Raw genomic sequence first — 18,470 nt, 5'->3', positions numbered from 1 at the left:
TGAAAGTGTGCGACCTGTAACAAATATGCACAATGCTTCAGAGCTTCCCCGACATATCTCAAAGTAGGCTTTCAGAAGAACTCCACAATTTGAACCATGTGTATATAGGTTAAACATAAATAGAATGAAAACATGTAAAAGGCTGTGTAACAGTTGAAAAAGCCAGGGTTAGGTGCAGAATAATATTCCCCTACATGATTACTGTAATCCAGCTATGATTACTATGACTGCAATAAATATCAGGACTGCACAAACAAAATTAATGATGAAATCATGTCATCAGCAACAACAGAGTCATGTCACACCAGCTATTTTGCATTTTTATTCAAAATGAGCCTAAAATGCTAGAGAAAAAAAAGAATTGTTACTCTTTTTACCTGAATGAGGTTGTAATGTGAAACGTCTGTGCTTGAAGTCGTGAGTTTGGTATCAGTAGCTTAACCACAGGTTGGAGGCGGCTGTGGCTGAGGGGGTAGAGCGGTCGTCCTCTAACCAGAGTCTTCCCCATCTGCATGCCGAAGTGTCCTTGTACAAGATACTGAACCCCAAATGGCCTCTCATAGTAAAAAAAAGTGCAAAAAAAACTATACTGTGAAGTGCTTTGAGTGGCCATCAAGAATTGAAAAAGCGTTATATAAATACAGACCATTTAGACCATTTGCTCACAGAGTAGAAGCAATTGCAATTAAGTGTCGGGATGGAATTAGTGCTACAAATTCACATGCAGGAAGTGATGCATTGTATCTGATACATCCCACTTGGCCCTCTCGTCCCAAACTTCGAACATGCACTGCCTGACAACTGCGAGAAGTGTTCTTTGCAGTGACTCACTCGCTGACCTCTTGCTACTGTTTCTGCCTCAGAGCTGGATGTGTCCCCAGCTGAAGTCTCATGAGGTCATGTGCAGTGAGAGTAGTCAGGGTGCGCGCGGGCTGGCAGGTCAGGTATATAGTGACAGACACCACCTCACGAATGAAATGATTGGTTGTGTTTATTGCAGTCCTGCGAGGGGCCACAGACGCCAACTTTTTTTTCATTTTCCATCATCTTTTAATAAATATTTCCATTATGTATCGATGGCTATTGGGACGTAAAGAGCATTTCAACAAATTAGATAAAAAGTGTTTCAGAAACAACTCTACCCCAACCCACCTGTAATTAAAGGGATAGTTCACAGAAAAATGAAAATTCACTCATTATCTACTCACCACTATGATTACGTTTTTCTGTTGTTTTATTATGCCTGAAGAAGAGGTCGCCTTGGTTGAAACGCTGTTTACCCCTGAGACTCCTAAAGTGTTTTGTGGACTCAAACACTTCACCCACCCCTCCATCGGCATAGTGGGGAGTAGATAATGAGTGCATTTTAATTTTTCTGTGCACTATCCCTTTAAACTTCTGACTCCAGTGTCATAAAATTTTAATATATATAATAAAACCCAGTTTTATATAAAAGTCACATTCCTCTGAGGTAAATGTACTCCTCCTGTTTGAGAGTAATTTTAAATTTAGATTCTTTACTTCAGACGAGCTGTCCAATATTCAGAAATTATGTCCTGACCATAAAACTGTGGGAGCGAACTGCAATTCAGGACAGAGAGCAAGTGATAAAATCGAAAGGGTTTTTACTTTGCTGACACATCTACAGTAGATGCAGCTCAGCAAACTATAACAAATTTGATAGTTTGTGGAATTTAAATTTTACAACACATCCAAGCCAAACATTTACTCTAAACCTGATCAGTGTTTACACAAATCATTTCCTGGCGGCTTCCTCTCAGAAGTGAATAACAGTGTGGTGTCGCACGGCAGCTGACATACTCTTATTTTTTAACCCTTTTTTTTCGTCCTCGGCAGGGGAATGTTGATCCATGTACATTATTTTGTTTGAGGCTTTTGTTTGCACACGGACAATGAGCTTCATGACAATTACCTCGGAGCCAGATGAATTGGCTTGGCCGCACGAAAGACCAGGTGCATCTGAAAATGCCATATGCAATCTCTGAGCAGCACAATCAAATGGTCATTGAGTCCGTTTCAGTGGGATTAGGCCCAGCAAATCCACTCTGAAAATTAATTACGGCTTGGACAAAATTGAGTCCAGAAGGTGCTTTGGTTATCTGGGAGAAAGCCTATGTGTCCCTCCATATTCAGTGCATCCTGGCTGTCTTTATGTATTATGACCTCAGGGGGGGACAATACATCTCGGAGGAAGAAAGAAAGAAAGAGAAAATATTCCACTTCATTAACACATTTGTTATGACAGCAAATCAAGCCGTGGCCATTATGAAGTTTTCTAACATTATCATGGGAATGACTTAGATGCCTTTACATATAAAACCATTTGAGGACATTGTAAAAGAAAAGCTTTTACATGTGCTGAATTCTTACTGCTATTTTTCTCTGTAGGAGTGCAGACATGTTTTTGAGTATCTCTGTCAAAATGGGGAATATGACTTTGGCTGGGAGCAACTGGTGGTTGTCAGATAACAGATGGTATCATACTGGAAAGCTGCCTTTCCCCCCTAACACAGATCAATACATGTAAAATGAGCTAAAATGCCTCTGGTTCTCTGCCATACTGTAAAGATGTGGATCTCTCAATAAGGCCACATCTATACTACTACATTTTCTTTTACCAAAACAATCTGTTCACATAAGCGTTTTGGCCCTGTGTCAGTTTTAATCCCTGTGCATACTAACAGGCTTTAAACAACACATGTGACTTCTTATGGAACATGGGCACGTGCGTGTAATTGATTGACCATGCTGCGTTCTACACTGGCAGCTGAGGCCGGTGGTTTTCTTCTGGAAGGGGGTCATGTGATAGGCGCCCGGAAAAATCAGTGATGGCTATGTTGTGACCGCAAAGACCCAATCAGCAAGCGGTTGTCCATGTCCACATCATCTATTTCCAAACTTCTCTCTTTCGGCTTGTCTGGACTAAAATGCAGCCCGAGAGTTTTCCTACTAAAACCGGGCCAGCAGCATTTCCAAACTTCGGAATTTAAGCGGCTCTACAACTCTCTAGCTGCCAGGTGCATCCATAGCAGAGTTGATGCTTTTACAAACTAAAACATAGTGCTGTGGATGTAGCACAAGGCTGTCTGTTCTCCCCCCCCCCCATCTGAGTCTCAATGGAGAACCCACTCCGTTCTTTTAGTGATCTTCAACCGAGCCTTCCCCCACCCTCCCTCTCCCTCCACCTCCCCCTTTGGGAGCTGAGGCTACTAAGATGTAGTGGAGAGAGCGAGAGCTCCATATCCTCTCAGCAGATTTATCTCCCTTCCTCTCTGCAGGGTTCAGAGCTGCTGGTTCATATTTGAAACAGACAGAGGGGAGGAGAGGAAATTGCTGCTGACGTATATCCCGAGTGCAGGTCGGCCCAGCTGTTAGGGCTGGTAGTATTGATCAAAACAAATCTGTGTACTTCCCCATCTTGAGAGGCATCAACACTTTGGTGCAACTCCTAAATGTAAACCGCTACTGCCTCACGGGGTTCTTCATTGGATATTTCTGCTTAAGGGGATAGTACACTGAAAAATGAAAATTCACTCATCATCTACTCACCACTATGCCGATGGAGGGGGGGTGGGTGGAGTTGTTGAGTTCACAAAACACTTCTGGAGTCTCAGGGGGAAACGGCGTTGCAGCAGAATCCGATACAATTGAATTCAGTGGGGACCTACACTTGCAGACACTTGGATGACACCACACGAGCAGTATGGAGGCGTGTTCTCTTTTTTCTGTTGTTTTATTACGTCACCATTGACTTAAATTGTATTGGATTCCGCTGCTACACTGTTTATCACTGAAACTCCAAAAGTGTTGTGTGGACTCAAACACTTCACCCGCCCCTCCATCAGCATAGTAGGTATAATCTACGGTAATCTAATCTAAGGTATAATCTACCTTAAATCACTAACTTTGGAAACAGCTGTTAAAGCCTGTGTTTCCGTTTGTTAGTCTTTTTGAAAGATGCCACTGCACACAACAAACCTGAACACCCCAGATCAGTATCTCTAAAATGTTAAATCATTAGAAATATTGTCCATTTGATAGTTTGTAGCCAAAGCCCAAGAGGAATTATGTCAATTGAATTGAAAGAACATGAATGTTTTACTGATTAGGTTAAATCCTACATACAGTATCTGCTTTTTATTTTGAATGACGGATTCAATCCTCTCGGGCATGGATGATATCGATAAACACATCTGTGGAGAGACGTTCTCCGTTCTCCGTTCTCCGTTCTCCGTTCTCCGTTCTCTGCCATTTGAAAGAAACTCAATGACGTAAATAATGTATTAGGTGTTGTCCAGTTGCACAGAACTGCACTGACAGATAATCAACGAGATGGAGCAAAAGAACAGTGGTGATAGCTGAAATATTGGGGAAATATTTCCAACAGATAAGATGTGTGTGATTCAGATTTAAGGATTAACGCTGTTATCCCGACATCATCCCAGTCAGGAGGAAGACAGGAAGAAAACGAAGTGGCTCTGCTTAATGTGGCTGGTGGTCTGGATTAGACTCTCAGCCAGAACCCAATCTGTTAGTGTCGTGGTCACTAACCTTACAGCGGTCACGGCTTTTTTTGCCAATAATGTCTCTGTGTTGTTTCAGTTTTCTTTCAGTTCTCTCCTTGGATGTCTCAGTTGGCAGGCGTGTGTATCAGACGGGTTGATAGTGAATCAAAGAAAAGAAAAAGCAAAGATTCTACTTGCTCAATGACCTGCGGGTAAACTTCAGAGAGTTGGCTGCAGTGTTTACCCGCAGTTCGCCTTCCACACGTGCACAACACAGCGGGAGGTTTTCTGCTCAGACGCGTTCACAACAGCAACAAATCCTCCACATTATTCAGCCGGGTGCCGCGGACAGAGGCAGGAAGTGACGTGATTTAATTCTACTGCGGCGATCACGTGATTTCCTTTTCAACACACAGGCACCGGGCGTCAGCTCTCATCACCACAAACTCTCTCCACATCTTTGTTGGTGTCTTCTACGTGTATGGCTCCGCTTTTTCACAGGGAGATATTTGTTTTTTCGTTTTGTTTTGTATCCCTTAACAATATCTACTCTTCCTAGCCCATTATCATTTTTTTTGTATTTAAGCTTTTAGTTTTTTGCATTCTATTGGCCAGGTATTCAAGCATCTGACGCATCCAAATTTACATTTAAAGGTAGAAAAACAATTACACAAATACAAAAACGAATGCATTCATTACAACAACTATTTAAATCATATGTATCCACCTTTTTTCATTTTAACCTATTATTTATTGGTTTAAATTAATATTGTATCATATCAATGTAGACTATACAATACAAATGAGAAAAAAATGAATTGTAGATCAACAATAAACAGAAATATACCATCGCATTTATAACACCGTGCTGGTGAGTTACTCAGGCTCCTTGTGTAACAGGAAATGAGAATACAATCATTTGATATGTGTTATTAAATTGATTACAGCACAATGAAACAACTAATTTGCTTTTATTCCACCATGTGCTAACGGGGCGAAATACTATCCAAGTCACAGTTGGTCTGTCAAATGATTTATGGTCGGACCTGTTATCTGAGAGAGAGGAGGAAATGGGGGAAATGGAGTGTTTGTGTGTGGATCAGTGAGTCCATGGTGTGAGGAGGGGTTCACTCCTTCCTGTTAATTATAATCATATCATATTACTTGCCTGGGTGGGAGTAAAAGTCAAATATTAATCAAAGATGAACCAAATTTTGTTACATCACTTTACATATTGCATTACGGATCATTTATCCTAAGCGACATACAATAAGTGCATTCAACCATGAAGGTCCAAACCCACATGAGGAAGAATCAAGTACATTAGCTTCAAAAAAGCCAAATTACAAAGTGCTACATGTTAGTGCCATATATACGTTTTTTTTTTATAGCCAGAGTTGACGACGGTTACTAGACCCTCGTCTTCTTAACCAAGGTGTCGTTGGAAGAGATGTGTTTTTAGCCTGCGGTGGAAGATGTGTAGACTTTCTGCTGCCCTGATGTCAAGGGGGAGCTCGTTCCACCATTTGGGAGCCAGGACAGCAAACAGTCGTGATTTTGTTGAGTGGCTATAGGTGTCCCTCGCAGTGAGGGAGCAGCATGACTGTCAAGTGTCCCACCCAGGTTCCTTGCAGCCTGGGTGGGGGCTACCACAGAGTTGTCGATGGTGATGTTAAGGGTCATGGGTGTGGGAGAGCCCTTCCCTGGAAGGAAAAGTAACTAGCTCGGTCTTGTCAGGATGATTTTCAGGAGATGTCAGTCAGACGAGCAGAGGTCCGTGCTGCTACCTGGGTTTCAGACAGGGGATGTGTGTTGAGATCAACTTAGCTTAACTCTTTGGAGGTATTGCTTGTTAATTTCAATTTCCTAATGCCCTTTTGTCCCAAGTGCTGGACATATATTATATCGCCTATCGTATATCTCTCTCTCTGATGTATTAATGCTCTCTCTAAAATAAAGACCCTTTGTCTCTGTTTCCTCTGCGCCAGATAAGCAGGGGGGGGCAGGTAGTTCAAGCCTTTTTGGTGTGCCGGCTGTGACTGTTCTTTCTGTGACCTCTTTAATATCTTGTCACCGAGGCCAGCGTGTCCACTACACAGTGTTGTGCAGCTGTGTGAGCAGTGGTCCGTAGAGGTTCATGTGATGTCCTTCACGCTGTCTGACCGGTCCCCGAAACACCAGTTACCTCAGATAATCCTCGTGCCGAGTCAGAGGCACTGAACTGTCTGGTTGTGTCTCTGGCAAATTGTTTTGTGAGGCGTCATTTTTCAAAGGCACTTTTTGTTGTAGGTGGCATGACTCTTCCTTTACCTGCTAACCGCTGCTGTAGCTGTTTTTTTCGGCTTCTCTTCATTGTACTTGTGATGCTCTAGTTTCGTCTTCGTCACACAGTCTAGGTTTCAGACTTGTGCAGGCAGCTCCTAACCATATGGAGCCTGTGTTTCATTTAACAAACCAGGTCAAGACTGAGGAAGCTGTGGCCTTAAGAGTCTTTTATAACCTTGTTCGTGCCACTCGCTTAAATCACAGTTTGCTGCAGTGATTGCAGGCCTGTGTTTGTAATGTATTTTCAAGTACTATAGTGCAGTGGCCATCCTAAACCTGCCTGTTTGGAATGGGCTGTTTGTTTGGCCTGTGGTAATACTAATGGAGCTTTCTTTCCGAAACTGTCAAAGTGACCTGCAGCGTAATTGAGCCGTGGCAAGTAAAGACCGGCTGCTGGGGGTCCATAGAACCCTGAGGCTGCACCACCACTGCTGCACAAAGATTTGCTCACCTGTTATTTCAGAAGTTCAGTGGCACTCTACTCAGTTTACGCACAACCCCAAACTGGTGAATTCGGTTGTTTATGCTATTATCGTGATCGACTATGTCACTTCTGCTGATGAGCACTGGTCACCTACTCATTCAAAGTTTTACTTTTAAAAATATCACATCAAATTCAACACTGCACTTCCTTGGACCCTTAAAGGAAAAGTTCACCCAGAAATGTGTTTGAGTCCACAAAACACTTTTGGAGTTTCAGGGCTAAACAGTGTAGCACATTAATGACCTGCCCTCTTTAAATTTTTGGATGAACTATCCCTTTAACAATGCATATGTCAAGTTTGAAGCCGATAAACAAGCCACAGACAGATATTTCTGGAATTGTTAAATATATAGTTCAAGTTAAGTTCTTTTAATATCGGGTATCGGCCAATTATCTCCTAGAAAACCTAAATTGACCTCAATTTTGTTTAAATATATATTTAACACACTAAAATAGGAGCTGTAGCTTTCTAACCCTCTGATACGTCTTATTTTCCGAGGGCTTCTTAATCCAAATGCAGAGAGAGTTCCGGTTTCAAAACTATTAGACACGCAAACCAGACATCTGTGTTTGCTGCTGCTTTCAACTGATGGACGGTTTGCATTAAGATGAGAAGCTGCCGCTGGAGCGTGTTGTGTGTTCATCCCTTTCTTACGAGAACGAGCCAGCAGAGAGGTTTTATGAGTGTCCGAGTTTTGTGAGTCTGTGCGTTTTTTGCTCACCTCAACTGAATATGCAAAGAAAACTGACAACACAGGAGAACTGTGCTGCAACAAGCTGAAGTGGTCAAAATGCAGTAGGTTACAGAAAATAAATAATCACCTTTTGAAATATGTCTGTGTCAGCCCCAGTATCTATCCTTAGAACTGAGTCCGTCCAGGATGAATAGAGGAATGCTCCAGATCTGAGTCTAAAGTTTAACCTATTGGTTTTTACCCCCGCCCCGTTTTGTTTAGGGAGTGATACAGCGCATGCCATTTTGCATTGCTTTGTTAACTCTGGCTGGGAATGCAGCTTTTTCATTTAAATAGCGAATGTACCAATCAGAGCATGTAAGTGTGGGTGTGTGGCCTGTTTGTCGCCAGCTGCACACCCCCACGGAAATAAACACAGCATCTAAGAATGCTTGGTCAAGTACAGTTAGACTTTTTATATGAATATAATTTCGGATATAACGTGACTCTGCAACTTCTTCACTTATTCCATTTGTAGAAATTCCTCGACCCCATAATCCCTTAACAGCGAGCAACTACTGGAGGCAACCGAGTTATTATATCCTTTGCCAGTTCGGTTTATGACCTATTTTCCTCTCTGCCTCACCATCCGCCGTCCTCTCACTTTGCCCTCTGTGCTGACTGACTGAAGTCTCTGATCTGACAGGTGGCTTATACCCCTGGACAGAACAAAGGTAAACCCTGTGAGATGTATCGAACCTTGAGCCTATGGAAAGGCCTCGGGCAAGGATTTTTGGTCCCCCCCTCCATAAATCTAAATGTGATGGAAAATGAGGCTAAGATTAGAATGAGAGGACGATAATGATTAAATCCAAGATATTAACATTTTAAAGGCTGATATGTTCTCTGAAGGTCTCGGAGAGCCTGAGGGTTCCCCACTGATTGCCTTCTCCTTCCATGCAGCATTGTGTCATTGTATCAATTTCAGTGCAAAAATATTTTCATAATGTTATGCCTTAACGATTTGGTTTCAATCCTCATGCTTAATCAATTTCTCCCTGCCCTGTCCCACAGTGAAGCCCCTCCCTCTTTCCCCACTGGAACTCCAGTCATCGACGGCCGTGGGCGGAGCGGGCGAGCGGCAGGCCCTGGAGCTGCGGGTGCGGGCGGTGGAGGAGGAGAACCGGGCTCTGCGCCGGGAGCTCAGCCAGCCGCCGAGGAGCCCGCCAGCGCGCCTCCCAAACGGCAGTCACCGTGGCAACCAGAGCCGTGCCCACTCAGAGGAGGGCACCGGCGACAATGAGGGCCAGAAAGCGGCAGCGGTGGGGAACAGTTCCGACTGCGTGCAGCAGCCGGTTGTGGATAAATGTGAGGTGAGACAACAGTTTAAAAAACAACTGCTATAACTACAAGCTGTTCCATTGTCAGCAGACCACTCAAAGCTTTCTCGCGTGGGAATGCATTATGACCTCGGAGCTAGTTTCCAGGAACCAGAGTGCCATTAGCACATTGTGAGAACCTGTTAGAGGCTGGAATTGGCTTCGTATTAGCCTAATCCTCCAGCAGTGTTGGTTTGCTGTTGGGATATGGTTCTCCGGCAGTGGGCTGCATGATGTGAGAGCTTTATTACAGCCATGCACTGATAGTACCTCCCCGCATCACAGCACATCAGCTTTCAGCTCATTGGGAGATCATCTAGATGAGTGCAACAGCCACACGTAGTCACAACTAAGGAGTCAGGATAGTGGTTCGGTGCTATGAAACAGGATCATGGTCTTTACATACGAAAGGTATTTTATTAATATAGTGGTCATGTTATCTTTTTTCCTTTTTTAAAAAATATCCAGGCCTTTATTTTGAGACATGCAGCTTCGGTTCATTTGTTCATCTGTCCCGAGAGATTTGATCACATGTGGGCAGTGCAACGTCTTTCTGTTCACACCTGGCATAAAATGCATCCTGAACGTGTCTCCTGTGCCCACATGGGATCGGATCTCTCTTCCTGCTAATTACACAACCGTCTGTTTGTCTCTCTGTATGTGGAGGCATATGTTGCAAAGTGTTCCACTAATCGGCTTCACACTTGGCAAGTGTATTATTGTAATAATAATATAGTCTGGTGCTAGTTGGATATTTGATACATTCAATATTGATACAAAGGTAATGAACAGGCAACCAGCTCTCTGTAGCACTAAATGGGGGTGGGGCAGTGTGTTGACCCAGTTAAACATGTCTTCTTTGACCTCCTCAGTTAAACTATCAGTGGTCGGATACTGGATCAAATCGCTGCCAGGTCATTTTGATAATTACATTTTTTTATTTCACCATATCGGACATTACATTACTTTACATTTCATTTAGCTGACGCTTTTATCCAAAGCGACTTACAATAAGTGCATTTAACCATGAGGGTACAAACCCAGAACAACAAGAAACACACACACACACACACACACACACACACACACACACACACACACACACACACACACACACACACACACACAGACAGACTGACCCGCAACAGGTGTTGATCTCCGTCATGGCAATTGGCAACAACATTCACAGAAGCACTTCCAGTTTGGCAATATGTCTTCAAAGTAAAAGCACAACGATTATATTGTTACTGCAACGCTTTATTCCAAGCTGAATTACAGAGCTTTTATTTAGAAAAATTGTGAGCTTGGGTCTGAAGATTGCTTAACAGACCTCTGGAAAAAAAAACACACATAAACAGTGCTTCTATGGATGGCACTTTATGACAATGGCACAGCCGTCAGGGGCTATTTGGGGTTCAGTATCTTGCCCAAGGACACTTCGTTATGGGGAAGACTAGGATCAAACCACCAACCTTCTGGATAAAAGATGATCGTCTCTCTCTCCACTGAGCCACACCTGCCCCACCGAGTGCTTAGCACTCTCCACTAGTGATCAGATCCCTCAGGACAGATGTTTATACCAGGTCTGAACAAGGTCTGTATGTCGGTCATGCGATCGCTTGTTGACCTGTTCAGGGTGTTTCCTCCCTTTTACCCAATGTCAGCTCGGATTGGCTCCAGGTCCTCTGCGCCTCCTCAAAGGATTAGCGATATAGCCATTGGATCAATACATTAATGAATCTATCAATGGTAAGTTCTTTAGCCTCATCAACTCTGGTCAGAATTCAATAAAGAAATATATATATTTTGAAATTGACATATTGAAGAAGCTTGACAGAGATACTGAAAGGGATAGTTAGAAATTTCACTGTTGGACAAAGGATTCGAAATGACCACAAACATACTGTTGTTATTTATTTTGCCTATTGCACACAGTATGTGTCAGTACTGTTATATCCTCAGCTGGCTAATTTCTGCCCTGCAGTTTTATTAGTTGGGCTCTGGTAAGTACTTCAGGTTAATGATGACAGTCTGTTTCCCCTGGTGTCAACAAGTTCCATGTTTAGAGCCAAACCAATAATGAATATTCGAGTAACAATTAGTGTTTGTATCAAAGCCGGAGCTATCTCATTCGTCTGAGCCATGGAGACCATACTTAAAACTATTAAAAACACATCCGTGAGACACAGTGTAGCACAGTGTAACGTGTCCCCTCATCACCATGAACACTCGTTTATTTTGACACAGTCCTTCGTACATTGTCCTGCTGTCAGAAGTACTTATGCCAATGAAAACAGTCATCAATAAATGCCCTCTTTTCCTGCTTTTTGAGTAACAATTGTGAAAACTCACATTAACCAGCTGGTTCAGCCTGTGTGTTTTCAGTGGGAACTAATGGGTTTGGAGATGAGTCACTTTCCGCGCATCTAACAAATGTTTTGCTTTCGTAAATGTAATTTATTCGTAGGTTGCAGCCGGCTGCAGCAATGGTACTGACTGATTTTTTTATGGAAAGACGGTAAAATAAGCACTTCAAAGTTTTGTTTTTCTCTGTATAATGATTTTGTGTACTGTTACACCCCTGATGCACACTTTTTATGAAAAACCTGTTTCCAACTGGTGATCATCAAACTATCTTTTTGTCTGTCAAACCATTCGCAGGAAGTACTTTCCCCCCCCCCACATGCATCAGCAGCTGATTGGGCTTTGGTGTCAACTTGTCCAAACTTTTTAGAAGTTGGACCAGTCATCTCACTGCAAGATGTTACTTTGATGAATTACTGCAAATGAATCCCGCTGAGCTGAATCACACAGAAGATGATGCCCCTTCATCTCATCATCAGTGTAGCTATTTGACATCAGTTTGAACAATCTTGTCACACATTAAATAGCCTGACTTTGCTGTTTGATGTAGCACCAATTCTTGTTCTCAAGCTGACTCAACCTAATACCGTATTTTTGATAAAATGTGATAATTTAAACCATTGTAAGACACTGTGGGAAATCCTGACAGAATGCTCGTCTTCCATTTGGTAAAAGACATCTCTCATGTTTTACAGAATATGATACAAGTATGTCCAACCAAACTGCCAGTGGGTCAAGTTGCATAGTCGGCTCAATGGGCACAAGGTTTTAACATGAAAGATGTTAAAATAAGGGCTGTGCAGTTTTGAATAAGCAGAATACTCCTATATTAAATAAATAGAAGGGCAGACTGTATATAAAGATGGAAGACATGATTGCTCCCCAAAACTAAAGCCAAAGCATTTTGATCGCCACCTGGTGGCTATCTGCAGCACAGATCATAACCCTGTGTACCGGCAGGTTGCTCCTGCGCAGAGTCTGGCTGCATATGAGCAAGATGGCAGCTTTGGTATCCTGGATATTTTGGCTTCATCTCTGGATAGTGGGCGGGCGTGGAGAAGCTTCTCCACGTTTTTGGGCAGGATACACTTTTATCCCACTCGTGAGGGGAGTGTCTCAGTACATCACACGCTATCAGAATCAGTGTGTTGTTAACTATTAAATACAGATGACGTTTGGATACACAGAACACAGTGTTAAGCCCTTGGCAAATAGGAGCCTATACTGTACATTCATCAGGCATTTAACAACAGTCGAAGCCAGTGGGGCGTACCCATGTGACAAGAATCTGCACCAGGAGAAAGTTACAACTGTGCAAACCAGAGAAACATTGATTTAATAAGTGTCTCTAAATAATAGATTTTCATATCTCTACAGCTCAGAATGCAACTAGAATAACAGCAGCAGCCTCAGAGCTACCCCCCAGCAATCCGCTCTCTCATGGCAGGTGTGTGTGATTTGAGTGTAGCGCTGAAAAAGCCTATGCCCTCATGGTTGTTGTTTTTATATCACCACCCTCGGCTTTCCTCCTACATCCGCTGTCACTCACACTCAGCTCTCAGCCCCTGTTCAAGCAGCCAGCTCACTGCAGGGGAAGCAGAGCTCCTTCAGGGTCACAGGAGGAGACATCTGGGGGCATGTGTGACTGTAGCTCCTATCCAGCGGTGTTTGAACATGACCCCTGCTCATTTGAAGGGTTAGCCCCTTGCCCCCCCTGAGCCCTGGGGGAAAGAAAATGAACATGGAGTTGTGATATGTCAAGCTGGCAGTGTGGAAGGGCAGCTCAGTATAACTTGTGTCTGTCTGTCTGTCTGTCTGTCTAGCATATCCCGAGAACCGTTCATCTTATCGGCTTCACACTCTGCATGTGTTTTGTTAAGGGCCCAAGGAGGTGCTGTGTTGACTTAAGTGTTATTTGGACCCGCGATCCGTAACACAAAACTGCTGCTCACTGGATATCTTTTTGTGTTTGCCTTGGATTTGTCTTTATCTATTCTGGTACTTTTACTTCAAAACATTTTCCTTCCCTGTGTCATGCAGAATAAATGTGTCTCTTTCGGACCTTTCTTTTTCCTCGTGTATTTCTGCTAATCCTTTACTCGTTTCCCTCCACAGACCATCCACGTGGCCATCGTGTGCGCAGGTTACAATGCGAGTCGAGACGTGGTGACACTGGTCAAATCCGTCCTTTTCCACAGGTAAAGCAATGCTCCTTTTTCTCTTCTGACACCCACACTTTCCCATATACTGTATATAGAGGTAGCATTCCTCAGGACATTGTGTGGTAAATAATATGACCACACACACACACTCTCTCACATGTCATGTTAAAGTTGTGTGAGTATTAACACTTACTATTTACTATTGGTGGCTCAATATTTACTTGACTAATAGTTGTTTGCGGAACACAAATTAATTGGAAAAACTCTTTGGCAACATATAAATATATTTTCTAGGGGACAGACACACACCGCTAAATGTTTGAGACCCATGATAATGCACCGCATCACTTTAGAGCCGGATAAGTAAGTAATATTGCTTGGCAGGGTACCTTCAGGTGATTAAGTTTCGGAGCTGACCAGCCTCAAGGAAAAATAACGTCTGAAAAACTAATTTGCCAAGATATTTCTGCAAATATAGAGAGAATAAGAAAAGCTTCTATTGATCAGAAAATGATTCCCCATCAAATAATGTCATATGAAGATTGAGGAAGTCACACTGGACTCTACAAGTGGCGTCATGTATTTTTAAACCTGCATTATTTCATGTATCTCTGCATCCTATACAACTATAAACACAACCAAAGTTTCTATGACAATGATTTATGATCCCAGGATCTTGTACATGTGGACATGATCTACACTGCATCGCCCCTCCGATACTTTCTGCTGCAGAAGTTTGAAAGTACACAAATATTTTCAGAATCAGAGGGCAATTATTCTTACCCAGAAACTCCATCTCGTGTTTTTTCATCCAGCTCCTTGTCATAAAGAAGGAAACGTGTATCACGCCAGTCAACCTGTTTAGTGTGATAAAGGATGTGCTGGACCTGACGGATGTTACAGGCTAGTCTCCACTCACATCCTTTGACACGGTAGCATTTCACTGTTAAACAGCGTGAAACATCGCTTGATGTGCGGCATGTGCCATTAGTCACATGTAAACATGAATAATGAAAGGTTTATTATGCATTGGAGATATGAGGATCCATTAGCAATCAGTCAGTGTGCATTCAGCATCGCAGCTTCTTACGGCACTTGTTAATTAGCTTCAGAGTTGCAGGTGAATTAATCATAAGTGCAATTATAATTAGATTTCATACTGGCAGAATTCAAGCTTTAACTCCCGCTGGCAGAGACACTTTCACACTGTGTTGGTTATTTTCATTTTTATGGCCACAGGAACTTCTGCGGCACTCTACCTGTGTCTGGTTAAGATTTCTGTCTTCTACCTGATAGAGCTGCGGGCGCTCAGAAGGAAATCAGAGAGTCTAACTACTGTTGTGTTTATCACAATCGGAGAGAGTGATCCCTGCAGGAACATAGCTTTGTTAAAACTCTACAACGTGTAATTAGGGAAGAGGAAATAAATAGGAAGCAACCGTAAAGACCATTATGAAATAGTAATGATAATAAATAAACAGTCATTATCTAAACATTCTAATTTGGATTATGCTTCAGTGTCTTAATTATTTCATGAAATAATCAAACTCACCTGAGAGTCAACTTGGCTAATAAGTGAACATTTAACTCTTGGGCAGACGCCTTGTCTCTTGAGTCGAAGTCAGGAGGAAATTAGGTGTGGATTGTTTATTCCTTATTATTTCTGTGGAGCTGCCGGCCGGCTAATGAGCGACTGGCTGACCGACTTGACTATCGCCGGTTGTTGGTTTATGAAGATCTGCGGTAAAACCAGGAACGGTTTATTTTTGTTGTATCTGTTTTTCGTTGTTTGAACTGGATTGAACCGAACTATGTCTGGTTTGTGGGGGACACTGAAACAGAGTTTGTAAAATATACGGATTGAAGCGAACCGTGGATTTCTAGTATCGTTACAGCCTTACAGAATGATGATCCTGCGTATCCAACATGTTAGCCAAGCTGCAGCACACAGTAGTCGTCGACCAGTTAAGCTGCTTGTGTTGTTCACTTATCTTGATTGTAATCAAAGAGTTTTGAGAATAACTAATCACATTTCTTTGTTAACTTTATGATTCTACTCAGCTTCTTTTCAGAGAGAACGGTGTAGCTGTTATTGCATTTATTTGATAGTTTTAAGTAAGAAATCACTTAACAGGATCAGTTTAAGCATTTATACATGCAGAGGGGCTGTATGTGAGAAAGCAAATGTCTGAGTCAGTTGCTGCAGACATTATCCGGAGTTTCTCCTGTCAGTCCCCTGGTCCAAACTCTGAAGAATGTCCAAGTGAGCCCATGTGAGAACACAGACAGAGATTACCCTGTGTCACCATGAGCCAGTGGGTGCGATGGTGATGACGAACACGTGACAGATCTTTAAAAAAAGTAGTATTTTACACTGTGGTATTGTTACCTTTAATAGATTAAATTATCCTACTTCTTGTTTGTTGGCTACAACCAGCAGGGATTTGTTATTCTTCATCTGAAATGGGAGTGAATGAGAGTCGGTAGCTTCAGCACCATGGACAGCGTATGGTGGCTTTAACAATGCAGAGCACAGTTCGGCTGTGGAATGGAGGAAGGGTGAAAGGATAACAACAAGTTTGTGTATTTTGTCTGCATGTTGGTCATTTTACGATCAGAACCTCCCCTCATCCCCCCCCTCAAATCACCTATCAGATGACAGGGCTAGGTCACCACTTGCTGTGTTCTCAAAGCATCATCAGGGCTGCTGGCAACGGATGACAAGTCTAAGAACAAACTTGAAAATCCCTGTAAATAGTAGGTGTAAACCATAATCCATTATAATTATATACACATACGAATTACACTGTCAAATATGATAAATAATTTGATAAACACCGTCACTGCTAAAATATTTCTATTAATGAAATATATAATATGCTATAAATTACCTTCCCTCGGTAATGGAGGGCCCTGGAGAGTTGCTCATTGTGTGACTGATGCTGTTCCATGTGAAAGATGGCCTCGTTCCGCTGTATTCAGTCAGACCATGGGGCTTCTCATAATTTGCTCTGTCCAACGCCGACTATAAGTCTTGTCGGGAGAATCCAATACTGTCCTCAGCAGAAAAACGACAGGAGCAGTCATCTTTTAAAAAGTTTTAAATGAGCTATGTAACCTCTTCTGGTTGAACTATTGATAACTCCTATTTGTCAGAAGCAACAGCTGAAGCAGCAGAAGTGTTGTTACATTTCAAAAACGTAGAAAGTGAAACCATGGGTCACATCTGATCTCCCACCATAAGTGAACACTGGTCTCTTTTAACCGTTTTTACCCAATCTGCCCTGTGTGTCCTGCCAATGGGGCACCAGATCAGCAACTGCTTATGAGGGTCAAAATCAAACTATTTTGTTGATTAGATATGAAGACCTGATGAAATAACGCCCAGTGGGCTGGGAGCCATGCATTGCAAAGCAGCTCCATACTCTAATACCCAGTCTGCTTTGACAAATATCCAATGACCTATGTGTTGAATGATATATTTGATGGAAGTGGTATTGCAGCATACGACATTACATTTATACAAACTGAATATTTAGTGGAGGTATAAACTGCGGCACACATGTCAGACACACTAAATACGATACGTCACTATAATGAATGTTAGGGCTTTTTGCCTTCCACATTATATATCACACAATCAGAAGCCTAACGTCCACTCCGAGTTTAGCTGAATCTTTATAAATTCAGTATGGAAACAGGCCAGTTGTTGCGTTAAACACAAGATCCGGACATAAATTCTTAACCCAGGACATGAAGGCAGAGTGAATGTTCAAGAGAGATTTAATATATATTACAATATGCAACAGAAGAATCCAGATGACGATGAACAGTTTGAAGGTGAATGAGAACGAACAGGCAGGTGACGAATCCAATCCAGACGGAACACGACACAAACCAGACTCACACAGGGAGCAGGTGAAACAGACGGAGGGTATGAACCTGAGACACAAACACAGGCAGGAGTCAGGCTAGCAGGCAAGCAGAAAAACCCACTGGGTGGTTTGACCATTGGGCGAATCCCGGGTGCAGAGCTGGGGCTTAAATATGGTGGCAGTTGGTGGCGCTTGATTCGACAATGATAGGCAACAGTGATCGCATGAAGAGGAGGCAGGATAGAGCAGACCTGCCAGCAACGCCCTGTATCAGCACACACACTCACAGACAGGGGGAGAGGCGGACAGGACACACGGGGGGAGAGGAAAACTAGAAACAAGAGGAGAAGGAGGCAGGAGAACAGCAGATCCACAACCTACGTCCATTTTTACAAAATTGCAAAAAAATCCCAAACCCATCTTTTCAAACTCCCAAGCTGAGAGTTCAATCTGCATGGAACTTAGAATCTATGGATTGTCATGATTGCCATTCTTCCTGAGCTGCAGTTAAACAGGAAGTTTTGCAACAGTCTCTCCTAGTAACACAAAAAATAGGCAAGTAATTTCAAGCGTGCATCCAAACCTGTGGAAAATCTGGCAATAGTCAACCACATGATTGTGCTTTTGACGCAAAATTAGGAAAAATGCAAAAAATATTTTTCCTTCACTCGCTTTGGGCTG

The 18,470-nt window shown here is 42.6% G+C and overlaps 1 protein-coding gene across 1 annotated transcript in view; it reads left to right on the top strand.

The window, feature by feature from the left end:
- Positions 1-18,470, top strand: part of large1 (LARGE xylosyl- and glucuronyltransferase 1) — a 121,456-nt gene that overhangs the window by 36,139 nt on the left and 66,847 nt on the right. Inside the window, exons 3-4 of the mRNA XM_035147071.2 lie at positions 9,084-9,382; positions 13,868-13,950. Coding sequence (XP_035002962.1) covers positions 9,084-9,382; positions 13,868-13,950 — 382 coding nt within the window. The remainder of the gene's footprint in view (positions 1-9,083; positions 9,383-13,867; positions 13,951-18,470) is intronic.

This window comes from Hippoglossus stenolepis, chromosome 22 (assembly GCF_022539355.2).
Source record: "Hippoglossus stenolepis isolate QCI-W04-F060 chromosome 22, HSTE1.2, whole genome shotgun sequence".
Classification (NCBI taxonomy): domain Eukaryota; kingdom Metazoa; phylum Chordata; class Actinopteri; order Pleuronectiformes; family Pleuronectidae; genus Hippoglossus; species Hippoglossus stenolepis.
This window is presented reverse-complemented; position numbering and strand designations above follow the sequence as displayed.